The following is an 18,701-nucleotide window of genomic DNA, read 5'->3' on the forward strand; positions in this document are numbered from 1 at the left end:
ACAGATTATTAACACAATTTATTATGGCCCAGATGAAGCCATGTATGGTAATGAGCAAGGAGAGGCAAACTGCACCGTATCTGTTCAACACAGATCAGAAGCATTCCATTATGGGCTAATATGACAGCCTTTTCTATTATTCATGATGAGTAATAACTCCTGTCTCCCACTGATGACATCATCATTATGCATTAACCTAATAAAACTCAGATAAGAAGTGCAAATTGCTTCTTCATGAGGCTGAGCCATCCCAGACTCTGGGCCGAGTCATTCAGCGTTTGAGGAATGGCCTATCAATGGGACCGAAGCCTCCACCACACTGCCACTACTGCCAATCCATGCCCTCTCTCAACCAAACATTCTAACAACAACAACAGCAACAAGAACAACATCAACACCAACGTGCACTAAATAGAGGAACTTGTGATTTTCTAGAAAGTTCTAGAAAGTCTTGAATTTCTGAGATGTGTTGTAGGGCACAGAACATTTACTGAGATGACAGGGCTCTCAGGTGTCACTGCTTGTTTTAAACAACAGAACTAATAAAAATGTGACTGATGGTAAGAAAATGTAATAAATTACATGTAACGCTTAAAAGAGCGTTAACTTAACGTCCTGAACATTTTGCCATGCTCTGTTGTATGTAAATTGCTGTTACGCAAGACACAATATCTTATGCAAGGCCAATTATTCCTTACATCACATATTCCTCATCTACAGTTTAAGCCACAGTCAACTGAACCTCTACATGAGCATGGACATATTTGAGACAAGGAAATTAAGGATGGATTGCATAACACAGATATTTTGCATTTAATTGGCACAAGAAGGATGACATGCCTTGTTTGGGTGACTGCATATGACCACACCAATGAAGAACAATCTAGAGCTATGAGTACTTTTTTTTTTTGCATAATCCGAAACGCACATGAATGATCCTGTTGCACCGCATCATTCACAATTTCTAAACAATGACAGCAAATGTTAGCAATTTTGTTATGTGTGACAGATGCTCAATCTCAGCTGGACATAATTAAATCATCACCACAGACATTTCAATCACATGGCTATACACAGAGCACAACTGATGAGGCCTACGTTATTATCATTCTTATCTGGAATAGATGATAGAAGATACTTGAGAAGAGAGAGGACACAGTTTAGAAAATCCATTGTCAGTCTCATGAGGACCTCATTTCACTATAGTGAGGGACACCTACAGATTTAAACAAGCACAAACAAGCTGCCTGCCTCTCACTGACTCTGGGACTTCCACTCCCCTCCCACCCCCCACCCCACCATGTCACACACACACACACAAACACACACACACACACACACACACACACACACACACACACACACACACACACACACACACACACACACACACACACACACACACACATGGAATATCCTTGGTGTTGCAGAATGCTTTAAGCCACCAATGTAGCTGCCGTAGCCTGCTCTGAACCTCATGTCACCTGAGCGAAGTGGAGGTAGTGGACCAGAGATCATTGGCTGTAGTCCTGATTCCTTAAGGGTTGTGGAGAGCTGTATAAAGTCACTTTTCAGTTTCTCCGAACAGGCCAGTTTGGTATCGTTTGACCCAACATGAACCACAACAGTTTTTGCCTCCCGGTTACGTTCCAAGACTGAGGGAAGCATCTGGTTTATGTCCACACATGCTCATGTAGGTCAGAAACATCTCCCACCAGGCTTTGAGTGGGTAGTCTTCCAATGTCAGTTATATTTTGCAGTTTTTTTACAGTTATACTCTCATCCTTAGCTTATATACTTATGTACTACTTATATTATACGAAATAAAATGTGACACAACCATCCTCAATATAATTATATGATACTGTATACCGGTATTCAACCTGTATACAATATAATTGCCTTAAAACAGATGGAAGTTTGAATACCTATACTGTATATACTATACTATATATACTAATACTGTACAGTATATGCATACAAACTGTATGCACTACCTGTATCTTCAGACTGCACTACATCTGCTTATGCATTTTACTCAAGCCGATTTCCTGACTTTGATTTTATGCAAGTAACAGCATATTTTCACTCACATTGTAGTGAGGAAGATTTCTTTGTGATATCAAATGTTACTGCCTGCTACTGATGGTTCTATACACTGCATATCCTGTATAGATATAGAGGGCAATAACTGAAGGAATGAAAAAACTTAAACATGATCTGTATGTATACGTTGTTCACAGAAGTTAGACATGACTGTAGTGTGTTTATGAACTTTATAATTAAGCTCTGTAATTACCTGGGTAGTTCTCCAGTCTCAAATCAAATCAAATCAAATCAAATCAAATTTTATTTGTCACTTATATCGAATACAGTTGTAATTGACATCGTGAAATGTTTTGGGATCCTCCTGCATGCTCAACAACAGCAGTCATTAATATCAGATTAGATTAGATTACATTCAACTTTATTGTCATTGTGCAGAGTACAAGTACAGAGACAACGAAATGCAGTTAGCGTCTAACCAGAAGTGCAAAAAAAGCAGAAAAAAAGCAATTAATTGACAATTAATTGGTGCTAGAAATCTGACTAAAAGCATCAGTACTCCATTGCGTCACAGCTTGGAGGACCTGTTTATTGCACAGCAGCCCTGTGAGAGTGTTCTGCTTCTCACCACCAGGGGGGGTCACTAATGAGTGCTGAATGGAACCATCTCCTTGCGAATAAAATTCAGAATAGCCCTTATTTTTTTTATTAAAGATTCTACTTGATACATGAAGTAAATTATAGTAAATATGTTAAATGTTATATACAAGAGGTTTTTAATCTAAAACTGACTGAGTGATTCTAATATCTGACGGAGTGAGACGAATGAAGAACAATTTAGAGATATATGAGTACATTTTGTTGAGCTTAATCCCAAACTCACATGAATGGTCCTGATGGACCTCGACATTCACAATCTCTCAACAATGATGTTAGCAAATGTTAGCAATTGTATTATATGTGATAGATGCTCAATATAAATAGCAGGACCAAATTAAATCATCACCTAACTGTGCACAGCACGGCTTATGAGGCCTGCATTCCTATCATCACTTGTATAGATAATGGGTTTTCTAATACTCATAGTATAGAGTATTAGAAAACCCATTATCAACCTTATACGGCTCACAAGAGGGCCACCTATAGGTATGTGTAAATCAATGCAATCCATCAAATTGCAGCAGGCCTCAAATTATATGTGATATACATTTAGTATTGAAGGTGTCCAGGGTAAACCGAGTTGTGCACAAATGGCCAGACCATGGTGGATTAAGCTGTTGTAAACAGTTAGTCAGACAGCACATCAGTTTGTCATACCTGTCGGGGTCTGGAGGCCAGTGTGCAGGTGTGACAGAGGACGAAGTAAATATCAACAAGTAATACAAAAGTCTTCACCTGTCAGTAAGGGCGCTCAGAGGCTGTCCTGTTGCCTTGGATCTTTCCACATGCATGAGGAAAGTGTTTTATTTGTTATCATCGAATCAGTGGAAATTGTATAAAAGACTGTGTCTTTAATTACCCAGGATTTGGAGCGTTGCGTAGCAATGTAACGTGAGCGAGCGTGAGGAGTGGTGGAGTGAAAACGTTCTTGTCTACTCTGTCTGCAACGTTGTAAATCTTCCCACCGAACGATCTGATCACGGAAGTAAACGGCGCAGCTGAGTCAGTGAGGTCTTTTTAGTGTAAAAGAACGAACATTTCTTTCTTGTGCTGCAGTGACAGCTGGAGCTGCGAGACCACTGCACTATAGGTACGTTGTTGACATGTAAGGTTTACGTTTTCTGTTGTTCTGTCCGTGTTGGAATAACTTGCATAGCTATACTATACAAGCAAAGTCAAAACATTGGATTGAAAATTTGCATCAGCTGCTGAGTTTGCGTTGAACTAGCGAGCATTGAAAGTGGCCATCTTCTGCTGTTGTCTGTACGCCTGCCTGATTTTCAATCGAAATGAAGGAAATTATTTTGCGATTAGCATATTTCTAGACACGTAAGTCAGTTTATTTGTGAACTCATTTATTTACCGCACACTAGTAGAGTACGGCTACTGTAGGTAGCTGTTGGCTAGACGTCCAGCCTGCACTCAATCCTGCAATCTCACCAGAGAGGGAGCGACCCCTGTGCCAGCAGCAGAGTAGTTTCCAGTAAGGCATGCCTGAGCGTGTCCGTGTCTGACTCATTTGTAATTATTAGTAGGCAAGTAGTAGGCAAGTAGCCTACTACACGTCCCCATATTACCTGACAGTCCAACGTGCCAGAGAGGGATGAGCAGAATGTAGACTCGTCCAAGTGCATGTCATTCATCCCTCATAAGGTAGTATAGGTATACCTACAGGTATGTATGATACTGTTAAATATGATACTAACATGTTTTGTAGTCTGATTGAAATACAGGGGAAGGATGCCACCAAAGAGAAGGGCTGCCTCATCCACCAAGGCTGGTGGAAAGAAGGCCAAGGTCAAGGAGGAACCAGAGGCACCAAAGGATGCCTTTACTTCTGCCAAAGAGGCTCTGAAGGCTGCAGCTCCGAAGCAGATGAAGGGAAAGAGAAAGGTTGATGAGACCTTATTCATTGGGGATGCAGAGTCATTCAAAGAGGTGAGAGGGACATGATTCCAGGACTCCTACTGTCATCTCATGCCTCTTTACATTGCTATTAAGGTACTTCAGGTAAGTCACTGTGGTTGAAGCATTCACTGACGGTGAAGTCTGACAATGAATTAGTGAGTTTAGCCACACCCGTCATTTAGAAAGATGGAATCCATAACTTCTGGAAAAAGAGTGAGGTTACCTATATGTGCTACTATAGCATTAGAACATTTGTACCAATGTTATAAGCTGTTTCAAAAGACATATTTACTGGATTGCTATGTTTGAGTGCTTTTACTCATTCCTTGTGCATAGCAGAGTCTTAGAATCTGTGTCACTGCCTCACTTAATGATTTGTTTGACCAGCCAGATAATCAATAGGATTTATTTCTCCCACTACCAGCGTTCACTGTTAACAAACTGCTGCGCAGAGCAGTAGATGGGTTGAACCCCCATGTCAGGGCTTAAACTACTTTCTTGATTCATGTTTCCCATTTGATGTATCCTACAGGTATATGAAGACTATGACTGTATGCTCAATCAGACCAACATAGGACCTAACAACAACAAGTTTTATGTCATTCAAGTTCTTAAATCAGCTACCCTTTACTACGGCTGGACCAGATGGGGGAGAGTGGTACGTTTAATATCCCTGTGTAAAATTATATGTGGTGGTGTTTCACATTCCTGTTTTTCAAATGCTGTATATGTACAGTAGATGCTCAATTGTTTATATGAAATTGGGTTTAATCATTGAACACTGTTAAACACTAAGGATTTGAGCAGTGGGGCTTTTCTTATGGATTTTCCTCTTTAGGGGACAATGGGTCAGTTCCAGCTAACACAAGGCTATGACACCCCAGACAACCCGGTCAAAGAATTTGAGAAAAAGTTCAAAGACAAAACAAAGAACAAGTGGGCTGACCGTGAGAACTTTGTGTCTCACCCTGGGAAGTACACCCTGATTGAGGTGGATGGGGAACAGGATGCAGAGGTCAAGGTAATAATATGTTTGGTCTCAGTAAACATTCAGTGTTCATCTCATAGGCTTTTACTGGTGTTACAGTACTCTACAAACTTAACACAGGCAGAGCACATTTTGTGACATCCACTTCTGCTCTGTAGAAATTGTTCTCCTCTGGCTTTTACAGGTGGACTCTGTTGATGGGAAAAGTGTGTCAAAAGAGAACAAAAACGTCCTCGCATGCACTCTGGATGAACCCACACAGAAGCTCATCCAGCTCATCCTCAGCAACGATATGTTCAAAGAGGCTATGGAGTGTATGGACCTGGGTGGGTGTCAACTCAGTACACCACACCACCTTTGCCCTTTTAGCACTGAAACAAGTCTTTGTTTACCAGTAAGCCTGGGGGAGGTTTATGTTTATTCTATTATGTAACATACCTGTTGGACTGGAGCGCTGGATGAACTGTAAGCTGTATGTGGGGTGGTGTTTTGATTGTGTGCATGATTCACTGCAGTCAGGGAACCCCATGGCTTTCTGGTGGGGCTTTATTTCTAGGGAGGTGTTAAAGCTATGTGATCAGGTTAAAGTTCAGAAGTGTGTATCTCGATGTCTCAGTCCTATAAAAACCCACAAGGTCTATCAGATCAATATTGTAAATGGGACCAGTGGTGCTATGATTGATAATCGTGTGTGTGTGTGTGGAACAGACATAAAGAAGATGCCCCTGGGGAAGCTGAGCAAGCTGCAGATCGCCAAGGGCTTTGACGTGCTGGAGGAGATTGAGGGAGCCATGAACAAGAAGAACAACAAGGCCACCCTTTTAGATCTCTCCTCCAAGTTCTTCACCACCGTCCCTCACAACTTCGGCCGGAACAGACCTCCAGTCATTGACACCACTGAGATCATTGAGAAGAAGAAAGAGATGCTTCTGGTGAGATCTAGCTTTCCAAACTAGTTTTCCTCCATTTTGTTTTTCCTGGATACCGTCAGCATTGTGTTAAGTGCTGAAATTACAATGATTTATAGTCCCACTTTAACCCTATTATCCAGGCCTGAGCAAAGCCTCACCTTTATTACCTCTTGCAGGTGCTGGCTGATATTGAGATAGCCCAGAACATGAAGGCAGAGACAGAGAAGGCCCAGGAGGAGATGGTGGAGACTGTCCCTCACCCACTGGACCAGGACTATCTGTCTCTGAAATGCAAGCTCAGTTTACTAGGCAGAAATACACAGGAATTTAAGGTACTGTCTCAAAAGATATACAGTATTTACAATTAAATAATGGTTGGTTATGCCCATTGAATTAATCCAACTCAACTTTAATGTTAACAGTTACATGATGAATGGTGTTATACTGTACAGTATGTATCTAGCTCTGCTCTTTAGTCCACTGATGATATCCATTTTCTTCTCATTTGAAGGTAATTGAAAAATACCTTAACAGCACTGCACACACTCATAGCAAACCAAAGATTATAGACGTATGGGAGGTGGACAGGGAGACTGAGGTGGGTGCAGCTGCCTATCATAATCCTGTTTGTATATTGCACAGCGTACTGTACCTGCATTGACTGAGTGTTTCATTCAGAGTTGTTTGATGTGAGCTGGATTGTTGTGCTTATCATGAATGTAAGAACGTCTTTCTGTGTTTTGATATGGAAGATATGGGTTGAGTGTGTTTGTGTGACTTAAGCTGGAGTATTTTCTTAATCGGTCTGTGTCTTTGGGGATTGTTCCCTACAGGCAGAGCGGTTCAGAGAGAATGACAGTCTGGACAACCGGCGTCTTCTGTGGCACGGTACAAACGTGGCAGTGGTGGCAGCCATCTTGAAGAGTGGCCTGCGGATCATGCCCCACTCGGGGGGGCGTGTGGGGAGGGGTATCTACCTTGCCTCGGAGAACGCCAAATCTGCTGGCTACGGTGAGAATCTAATCACGCACTATGAAGAGAAATTGAAAACAAAAATGGTGTAATGATGATGGTGATGACGACTCATTTCTCTGTGCCCAATGTAGTGAGTACATCTAAGAGCACTGGAGTGATGTTTCTCAACGAGGTGACGTTGGGTAAAGAGCACACCATCACTAAAGACGACGGTTCCCTGAAGAAAGCTCCTAATGGCTATGACAGTGTCGTGGCGAGAGGACAGGTGGAACCAGGTACTGTACTGCACTGCACTGTACCGCCTCAGTCCACCCCATACACTGATGATCAGAGCCATTCACTGTCATTGTCTGAGAACCCTAGTCGATCTGTTTCCATATTCACCCTGCGTTAAAGTGATCACTGTTTATGTCCAAACATCTCTTGAGATTATCAGCGATATCGTGAAGCGTCTGTGGGTAAACCGTGCTGTGTTGTTTCAGACCCTTCCAAGGATATCTTCCTCACTCTGGATGGTAAGCCAGTGGCCGTGCCCCAGGGGAAGCCCATCAAACAGCCCCAGTACTCCGACAGCTATTTCTCTAATAGTGAGTACCTCATCTACAAAGAGAGCCAGTGTCGCATACGCTACCTACTGGAGCTCAAGTTCTAGCTGGAGAGAAGGCTGTTTTAGAAGAGAGAAACTCCTTCTTCCCCTGCCCCATGGAGGACAAGAGCTTGCTTTTCTATTCTTGTTCTAAAGGTTTTGTTAGAAAAGGTTAAAGGTTTTTGTGTTAGACACCTTCTACTATCAGAGTAACAAACCCTACCAAAGTCCCCCAGATAGTATGTCAGAAGCTTCCCTGTGCCTTATCTTTTGCACTTTCCCACCAGGCTTTGAGTGAGTAGTCTTCCAATGTCAGTTTTATTTTGTGCAATCGTCTTTGACAGTCATACCCTCATCTTAAGCATATAAACTTTCGAGAAATGTTTCATAACCATCCTCAATGTAATTGTTATACTGTATATTCAACTTGAAATATAGTATGTATCCATACAATCATTTAAACAGATGTGGAACAGATGGAAATAGATGTGGAAATGATCTGATAGAACAGAATTGAAAAGTCTATCTTTCCGTTTTCACTCCGCTATGGGAGGACCCTTCTCCATGTTCTTTGCACTATATACAAAGTTGTAATACCTTTACTGTATGTAAAGTGTATGCACTATCTGTATCTTCCACCTGCCCTAAGTTTGCTTATGCATTTTAGTAATAGCAGATTTTCACTCATTGTAGTGAGGTTTCTTTGTGGTATCTTGAATGTTATTGCATGCTACCCTCAGTTCTGTCCACTTAATATGTTCTATAGAGAGGAGGAACTGAAGAAATTAAAAAGCTTCAACATGATCTGTATGTATACGTTTACAGAAGTTAGACTTGACTGGAGTGTTTTTATGAAGCAGGTAATACAGTTTTGCTACTGTATCTAATATAGTACAGTATAAGCCCAGTGCACTGTGTTAATGATATTGATACAGTGTGCTTAGCAAGGCCTGTGGTGAAGTTAGCAGTGCTCGTCTGGGTAGTTCTCTAGTCTCAGTACTCCACTGCGCCATAGCCTGGATGACCTGTTTATTGCACAGCAGCCCTGAGAGAGTGTTCTGCTTCACCACCAGGGGGGGTCACTAATGAGCACTTATCAATGGCAATGGCTTAGATCCTGTTGAATGTAACCATCTCAGCCTTTTTGCACCTGACAATTTACTTGAGTTATAATAAATAAATAAAATCAATAAATAAAAATGCTTTTCAATCTGTCTGTTGAATTATTGTGTATTTGTTGAAATGGACTGGATGCTTTCAATCTGATTTTGTCGTCTTTTTAGCTAATATTTTATGTGAAAAAACTCTGGTTAACATTTCTGCTTTTGATTTCACTCCTGTCTGATGGTTCAATGCCACTGTTTCATATTTATTGCCAAATACTTTTGCAACATAATGTAGGTCTACAGTTGGATGAAGTGACCATATTCCTTAGACGACCACTTCATTAAACAGAAACACTGTTTAACACAGACAGTTAAAATGACAGTTGATTTATTCACTCAATATACAGTATGTATACATGTCATGCAATGATTCATTGCAATGTTTGCTGTTTTGTGCCACATCATTCTTAGCTGTTCAATCACTAAATCAATAAAATCAATGAAGGTTAAAGGCCAGGACAAGACTGCATACTTAACATTAACACCACAAATCATGTTATTTGGCTGCAATTTTTTTTTTTTTTGTATGAATCATATGGAATGTAATAATAATGATTGCTTAAAAAGCCACCATGTGAGCATCAAATGCATGTACAGTGTTTTTTTTCAGTTTTTTATTTTTAATAAATTAGCAAACATTTCTAAAAACCTATTTTGGCTTTGTCATTATGGGGTATTGTGTGTAGATTGATGAGGGAAAAAAAATAATTTAATCCATTTGAGAATAAGGCTGTAGCATAACAACATGTGGAAAAAGTTAAGGGGTCTGAATACTTTCTGAATGCACTGTACATTTCAGGTTAGGTAATTTCAGTCTCTTTTGAACTGATATGCTCTAGGACCCAGGGAAGACCTAGCTCTTGAGGGGGACAGTGGAGTGTGTGTCTGTTTGAGAAAAGAAAAAAAAATCATCACACAGCACACAATGTGTGACAGTCACTGCCATACACAGCGCAGGACAGCGATGGAAAAAGAGAGGAGGAGGAGGAGGGATGGAGAGAGTGAGAAAGAGTGAGTGAGTGAGAGCATCCTCTCACATCTAGAGTTCTAGACATCTTCTTCCAGAGTGGTGTGAATGATGATGATGGCTCTGTACACTGACTCTCACACTGGAAGTGTCCCTATGTGATCAGAGCCTGGTTGGAACCTTGGGGATTCCCAGCGAAATGGACCTATATCAGCTGGTTAGTCCAAACACCTAACCTTAAGCCACTCTGGTAATCCTGCACTTCAAACCCTGATCACCAGAGAAAACCACCTCTGTAGGGATCGCTATACCCCTATAGCTGGATCTCTATTGGGTGTCTGACAGTGACACTGGACCCTTATCACAAAGACACCTACAGGAGCAACTCTACCTGGTTTACCTGGACCTGCTGGAGTCTGGACCTGCTCAACTGAGTTCTCTTGACTAAAGCAACCAGTGGTACACCCACCGGAGGAATAGCCTGTCTGGATACTGATGGACTCACAGTGTCAAGTGAGAAAGGACACGGAAGGATATACCAAGTTGATCTCTGAACTGGACTGGACACATGCAAACACTGGATCATGGGTAGGCAGCCAGTGTTTTTGTTATTGTACTTTGCTCATGGTTTTTGTCTCTCACTGATCTCAGTCACATACATTAGTGTGTGTCCACAACAGATTACTCAACAGGTGTTCTGTACACTTATAATCAATGAGAAAACAGCTTTGACGGGATTTGCCGTGCCACATTCTTACATTCACGTTAATTTCAAGAAAATATGCCCTTTTCAGTTGTTTTTAAAAGATATGGAATTTTTGGAGATTGAGCTTACTCTATTTCAGTGTTTTTTAGAGTAGAGATAAATGTGCAGTGATACTGGAGCTGAGATAACAGATGAGAGAGGAGGGAGGAGGAGGGACTAGTGTGTGACAGTGTGAGGGACGAGCACGGATGACTCACATGTGGCTTGGCTTCAAAAAACAAGCGTGTTGACCGTATGAACCATTGATCACAAATGGTCATTGACCTCACAGAGCCAAAACATATTATTCTTAGGTGGTGGGGTAGTCAACTGTTTACTCCTGTCCAGTATACACACCATGGAGAGGACTGGAAAGGGAAGGACATTAAGTTGGTGGATTAAAGCAACCAAAAAGCAAAAAGTAGTTAGCACATAGCGTTCTAGCAGGCTGAGACAACAAAACAGATTTTTTTCTCTCCCTGTCTTGCTGAGCAACCATTTGATCCTGTTCAATTATTAATGTACAAACTATAATTAGAATAAATCTCTTAATGAACAATTCATTTACACTGAGATGCATAGCCTATTAATTAATCAAACAAGTCAAAATGTAAAGATCGAACTATTAGCTTTTTCTGTGAGAGGAATGTTGTTGTGGCTCAGGGACAGAAAGGAGGCCATACTTACATAACCCTACATTTATGGGTAAAATCATGACAATCCCTCTATTGGCCCTAAGCCCTCTACCGAATATAATGTGCTTATTCACTATTATCTACTTAACAGTGGTTATCCCTGTGCAGTGCAGCACGTCACAAAAGAGTATGTGTGCACTGTGTTTGCTTTCAGCTCTTTATGGAGGTACAGTAGATGTCTGATTTATGATCCTATGTGATCCATAGTAAACTAATTAGAACTTTCAGTCAACCTCTACAGTAGCTATCTGAAAGGGACAAGCAAGGGATCCCTTTGTGATTTTATTGTTGTACATTCTAGCAATGTAAATCATATTCCACATGTATTAGATTGATTTATCTGTTTACTTTGTAGAGGTTTTTAGGTCTACCTACATGACTTTATTAGATAATATCAGATTGATAGTCTTTTGATTTGACTTGATTTGAATATGCAATGTGAAATTATGGTATTGAGAATTGAGTCCTGAGAGATTTGTCTAACAATCAGTGAGCTTTGCTCTTTCAAGGGATGGCATAAATTCATTGCAGAGATTTGTGACGTGCAATTTGGACATGAACAAAAGCAACCGCGGGTGTACCTTTCGGGAAACCCCTGACTGAGATTACTGGTTGTGGGCCACTGAGACCATCAGGCTGACGTAGTCATTGTTGTCTCCCTCTTATCTTCAGAACACACAAACAGTGTAGGATGGGGCTGGATGGGAGATAAAGTTGCTTTGAAATAAACATGGCTATTTCTCTTGCTACCCAAAATGTTTTTTTTCTTATCTATGCCTTTGAGGGTGACATTGAATAGAACATAAGGTAAATGTCCACTCTGACCTTGGATTTTTCAAGTATTGAACCTCCTATTGAACTGTACAGTGCATCGCAGGGCAAATACATCATGAGGATTTGTTCCAATTTTCCGTCAAAAGCTCTTCGGACTGAATATGTCTTTAAAAGTTAGCATATATTACTGGTCGATACAATGAGAGCGCCGAAGCCATTGAAAATAGAATGTTTTCCCTCCCAACAGTGAGGTTGAGATGACACCAACTGAAGACACCACAGACAGATAATAAATGATTACTTATGATTACTTAGGGACATTCAGCACACGCTTAAATGTTTGTTTCTCAAAGGATTTTGAATCATAAGTTAATGTTTATGGTATATCATGAAGCATTGACTGTAATGAATGTTTCTCTCTCTTCAACAGGGAGTTTCCAAAACACCTGAGCAGAGAAGAGAGTAAACAGTGTAATGGGACTTCCTGGAGTGACTAGTCTTGCGTGAACAATGGAGAAGTCTGGTCCGATGCTGGCTGCTGTGCCCAATCGCACTGTGTCCAACCTGACAACTGGCCTATGGGGGCCCAATCCCACAGTCCCTGTGGAGGTGGGAGTGGTCACTAGCTCCCAGTCTCAGATTAAGGATCTGATTGGGTTGTTCTGCATGGTGACCCTTAACCTCATCGCCCTATTGGCCAACACCGGAGTCATGGTGGCCATAGCTCGCGCTCCTCATCTGAAGAGGTTTGCCTTTGTGTGCCACCTGTGTGCAGTGGACCTGCTGTGTGCCATCCTCCTCATGCCCCTGGGCATCATCTCCAGCTCGCCCTTCTTTGACACTGTCGTCTTCACCGTTCTAGAGTGCCAGGTCTACATCTTCCTCAATGTGTTCCTCATCTGTGCCTCCATCCTCACCATCACCGCCATCAGTGTGGAGCGCTACTACTACATTGTCCACCCGATGCGCTACGAGGTGAAGATGAGCATAAACCTGGCGGTTGGCGTCATGACCTTCATCTGGGTCAAGTCGGTGCTGCTGGCTCTGGTCACCCTGTTTGGCTGGCCTGCCTACGGTCACCACAGCTCCATGGCGGCGTCCCACTGCTCTCTCCATTGGAGCCACAGCCGCCTGAGGAAGGTGTTCGCCGTGCTCTTCAGCATGGTGTGTTTCCTGGTGCCCGCTGTGGTCATCTTCACAGTCTACTGTAACGTCTACAAGGTGGCACGCTCAGCCGCCCTGCAGCAAGTGCCCGCACCCACCTGGGCCTCCGACTCGGCCAAGCGGCGCTCGGACTCCATCAACAGCCAGACCACCATCATCACCACCACACGCAGCCTGCCCCAGAGACTGTCCCCTGAGAGGGCCTTCAGCGGAGGGAAGGCGGCCCTCACTCTGGTGGTCATCGTGGGCCAGTTCCTCGTCTGCTGGCTGCCATACTTCTCCTTCCACCTACACCTGTCCTTCAGCGCCTCGCTGCAGAGCCCCGGGGACGTGGAGGAGGCCGTCACCTGGCTGGCTTACTCCTCCTTCGCCGTCAACCCCTTCTTTTACGGCTTGCTCAACAGGCAGATCAGAGAGGAGCTGGTGAAGTTCCGGCGATGCTGCTCCTCGTCCAGACCCATGGAGCTGGGGGCGTCCAGCCACGAGGGCTCCCTCCAGGAGAACTTCCTCCAGTTCCTCCAGAGGACCAACAGCACGGTGGATACACGCTCCAGCTGTGCCAACTCCAGCCCCAGGAACACTCTGGACCCTGGGGTCAGGGTCCCTGGACAGATACCAGAGGAGCATGGCTAGACACGGAGCACTACAGACTTCAATATGGACTCAGCCCACAGTCCTTCTAAGCTGTATTTAAGGTTGGGGTCAGTTCCATTTAAATTCAGTCAATTCAGTAAGTAAACTGAAATTCCAATTTCAATTGCAAATGTCCTCCATTTTCAATGAGGAGAATTTAGAATTGGAATTGGAATGTCAGTTGACTTCCTGAATGTGGTCAATTGATATGGAATTGACCCTGACCTTAGAATTTGATGTATTCCTGTGAGTAGGTGCATTACTCCTTTGTATGGGGGATTCATTCAGGTCATGGTATTATTGTTCTAATGTGTAGTATTGAATTATAGGGAAATAATTTAATTGCTTTTACCTTTATCCCTTTTCTCATGACAGGCCTTAACCTACTGTAAACTTGATGTTGACATACAGTATAGGATTGTTTTGTATATTGTATGAATTCACACTCATCTAAAATGAACCGTGAATATGCTTCAAGAGTACATTGTCCATGGCTAAGACAGAAAATGTATTTTATTATTTATTAATGATGTCTTGTATTAACACATTGTTTCAATAAAGAGGTGGATGTTGCTAGACACCAGAGTAGTGACATCAATGAGTTTATCTAATATTCTGACTCATTTGATCCACCTCAGTGTGTCATGGGTAAGTATATACCACATCCATATCAATGTAGGAAATAAAAGTCGGAAACAACTCCATAAATCACTAACACAGCAGTAACATGGGGGACTTTTCATTGGAAGCATCCACCGTGAACCTGAGGGATGTGGCCTGTTCGCCTTTAATGTCTGCGCCAGTCGCCATGGAAATGCAGTGAGCCAGGGACTCACATAGCAACAAGGTCCTTCTTAGCTGGGTGCTATAGATCCAGAATGGGGGGTGGGAGACGGGGGCCTGCAGTCCGCTCTTCATCAGTCTTCTCTTAATTAGCATATGAATAGACTGTGGGTCGCCTAGGTAAGGCAGGCTTCTTCCTCACTGATTGAGGAGTGAGTGAGTGAGAGAGTGAGTGAGTGTAAAAATGGAAATCATTACTAAGCGATGAAAATGCTCCGGGAGTGATGATATTGATAACACAGTGTTGTTTTATGACCGCTATCTGTAAATGGGCAATCACAAACAGGGACAGAGTGAGTCAGAGTGGTTTGTTCACAGCAAATAACTGTCTAGCATCACCATGCCAAACTGGAGTATTTGCGATTATGATGTAACTTGGGTTGTATATTTAATACTTTGACCTGCATATATGGCCGGTCGATGCATTAGGGCGAAGGGAGAGGTGGATGGTCAAATAACACTATGCAGCAACACACACTTACAGTACAGTACACACACACTCTTGTGTACACATGTGTGCACGTACACACACACACACGCACGCACGCACGCACGCACGCACGCACGCACGCACGCACGCACGCACGCACGCACACACAGACACACACACACACAAACACACACACGCACGCCGCTGAAAACCAGCTTTTAGTGCTTTTTAAACTAAATCTTCCATAGATTTCATGTAACAAAATACAAACAATAGCATCTATACACTTGCAACAAGTGGATTAGATTGTAGTGGTTTCAATGGGCTTGACTCGTCTGCCATGATTGGAGATTATCATTTCATTTTGTAATCCTGTAATCTAGATGATCAGACGATAGGTCAGACACCAGGCCACCAAACCATGCTGCTGTTGTATAAAGATAAAAACAAATAAAAGATAGATACAAATGAAATAGATACAAATGAAAAAATAAGATAAAAACTCTAATCACCAACATAATGGAGTTAGTCTCAGTGTGCTGCCTCAAAGGATAAACAAGCTGAATGCAAGAGACAGAGAAAAGAGGCAAATATACACTCAGCTCTCTAAATTAAAGGACAAGTGTGATATGAGATTCACAAACTTGAGTGCCCCTCCCTGTCTGTCATGTTCAAAACAGGGTATGACCAAAAATAGCGTCTGACTGGAATTAGAGACGATGTGATGAAGATTAAAGAGTAATGATTAAAGAAGCATGGTCCACTCTGCCTTCACCAGCTCTCTTAATTAAAGGTACAAAGTGGGGAAAATGGAGGAGCACAATAGGCGGCTTTGAACGGCCCCAAAATGGCCGCCTCACAGGACAGTTCCTGCTCCTGTCTTGCCCACAGCTCCCACCTGTAGAAACCCTCTTGCTAACACTTTATTTGCATAGTCCAAAATAGATTTATGTTCAGTAGATGTTCAACTAACTGTCAACTGTTACACTTACCCTAACCATAGCCCAAACCCTAACCTTAACCCTTATCCTAACCCAAAACCTAACCCTACCCTTAACCCTCACCATTACTATAACCCTAAACCTAACCCTTACTCTCACACTCACCATAACCCTAGCAAGCTGTTGCATATCAACAGAGTTGCAGTTGATAGTTTATAAAGTAGATAGTTTAAGCAACTGTAGATCAACTATAGGGGACTATCCAAATAACACAGGCCTGTCTGAGCAGAGGGGCTGTCAAGGTACAGTACGACTCAGTGTAGTGAGGGTTGAGGTGGGGTGAGTGTGCATCCACAGAACCGGCGGGGTTTGAACCTGGGACCTCCATTATGGATTCTACAGACACAGTTATACCAAGGTGACATCCTTGTGATACAAGGGCTACATTTGGGCTTAGAAGTCGCAGGCAGGGCTATCTTATCACAAGAGCGTGATTCCTAATCCAAATATTCCACTACAGAAGCAGCATGAGGAGCAGGTGTGAGTGGCAGGACGCTGTGCTCTGAATTCCCCTCTCAAATCCATTAAGCTGGGAGGCGGGTGAAAGAAAGAGAGTCCTAGCTTGTTTTGAGGACAGTAAATGCTAGTCTATTCTAAGTATTTGCCTGGAGTACACTCTCAAAAGAACATCAGGTTTCTATTTGGTAAATTTGTTTTTATCTCTGTGTTTCTGACTGACCTGATTGACACAGATACACGTAGTAGAACATCAGCCATAATACAATATATGCTCTAGTGGCCTGTTACACAATAATACGACCTTCATCAGTGTAATTTGCAAGGCTGGTTAGTGCAGCCCCTCTTCAAGAGACCAATTCATAAATGACCCTTCATAAATGACCCAAGGTCACTGGGAGGAGGGTGTTTAGCTGCACAGGGTGGTTATGGTGGAGTTGGCACACTCCTCTGATCCCCAGCCAACCAGGGCATTAAGCTACACACACACACACACACACACACACACACACACACACACACACACACACACACACACACACACACACACTGTGTTACGATACAGCCTCTTTGGTGCTCATTGGCTTTTTCATGCCCACCTGTTTGTTGAGTGGAACCAAGCCACAAGGTGGGGGAAAGAAAATACTGAGGCTTTGAGATGAATAAGAGATCATGGAAATGACTCTCTTTGTCTGGTTCATTTCACTTACAATCACGAAAGTGCAATCACGAAAAGGATCAAGCACTAGGGGGAAGGTATGTGTTCTCATCAGTGTGGAGATTATCACTGCCTCTCCATCAGGTCACTGGAGGGACATGCCCCTTGACATTCAAACAGTAGCTTAGAATCTGTGGCAAGGTCGACAGTATGCAGTATATCAATGCTCCCCACTGCTTTAATTCTGAACCAAACAAAACAATGTTTTCAAAGACTGTTTGAAGTGGAAACATTGTTTTGTTTGGTGCACAATTAAAAGACTGGGGAGCATTGATATACCGTGTGCAGGTTTTTAAAAACATTTTTAAATAAATGTTTACCCAAGTTATTTTGGGATGTGCAAATTACTTCTGCTCTTCAAGAACTACAGTATGGTCATCATACATAAGATATACTTCACCTATAGTATATGAAATATTGACATGTCAGTAGGTGTACTTTACAACTCAGCTTCATTGACTTATAATCAAAACAATACAGTTTACATTCAATTAAACTGTCTAAAAAAATACATACTCAGTATTTATTTTCCGATACATTAGGGGATCATGAAGCCTAACATTTAAGCTTAAAGCCTTCTTCAGTGTGCACCAGGGGAGGCTGGAGGTGGAAGAAATCAAAGGACAGGCTCATTGTAATGCATGGAATGGATACCACGTTCTTGATACCATTCCTCATACCGTTCCATACAATGAGTCCGTCCTCCGATTTCTACCTCCACCAGCCTCCCTTGGTGTGCACAAACTAAAGACATTCAACTACTGTACAAAGGCTGATTAAGAGCATGATGGTTTTTGAATAGTTAAACCTGGCGGACAAACTTATCTTAATAGATGTAATGAAGCCCCACCTAGCGTTAATCCTCTCCCATGGTGAGCAGTGACAGTGAGCACTTCTTAGATGGCTACTCTTTAACCTGATGGTAATCATACAGGAGAGCTTAGCAATGGATATATATGCCATTTAGCTGACTCTTTCATCCAAAGTGACTTACATTGCAGTGAGTGCATACATTTCAGTATACATGGTCCCAGC

General features: G+C 42.4%; 2 protein-coding genes across 3 annotated transcripts; both read left to right on the forward strand.

Moving 5' to 3' along the window:
* The first annotated feature begins 3,675 nt into the window (after positions 1-3,675).
* Positions 3,676-9,753, forward strand: parp3 (poly (ADP-ribose) polymerase family, member 3). 2 transcript variants are annotated; one of them, XM_083669008.1, is made up of 11 exons: positions 3,676-3,796; positions 4,424-4,644; positions 5,147-5,272; positions 5,453-5,635; positions 5,787-5,928; positions 6,311-6,534; positions 6,690-6,845; positions 7,025-7,111; positions 7,347-7,524; positions 7,620-7,763; positions 7,971-9,752. In XM_083669008.1, exons 2-11 carry the CDS (start codon positions 4,447-4,449, stop codon positions 8,138-8,140), a joined length of 1,608 nt encoding a protein of 535 aa, XP_083525134.1. In that variant the 5' UTR covers positions 3,676-3,796; positions 4,424-4,446; the 3' UTR covers positions 8,141-9,752. The 2 variants fall into 2 exon arrangements, with proteins under 2 accessions (XP_083525134.1, XP_083525135.1); XM_083669009.1 differs by lacking the exon at positions 3,676-3,796 and having other exon boundaries at positions 4,433-4,644; positions 7,971-9,753.
* Positions 9,754-12,931: 3,178 nt separating this feature from the next.
* On the forward strand, positions 12,932-14,218 carry gpr61l (G protein-coupled receptor 61-like; the record flags this gene model as incomplete). The annotated part of the gene is made up of 1 exon (XM_083669015.1): positions 12,932-14,218. One exon carries the CDS (start codon positions 12,932-12,934, stop codon positions 14,216-14,218), a length of 1,287 nt encoding a protein of 428 aa, XP_083525141.1.
* Between the last annotated feature and the right edge of the window lie 4,483 nt (positions 14,219-18,701).

This window comes from Argentina silus (assembly GCF_951799395.1).
Source record: "Argentina silus genome assembly, chromosome: 4".
Taxonomy (NCBI): Eukaryota; Metazoa; Chordata; class Actinopteri; order Argentiniformes; family Argentinidae; genus Argentina; species Argentina silus.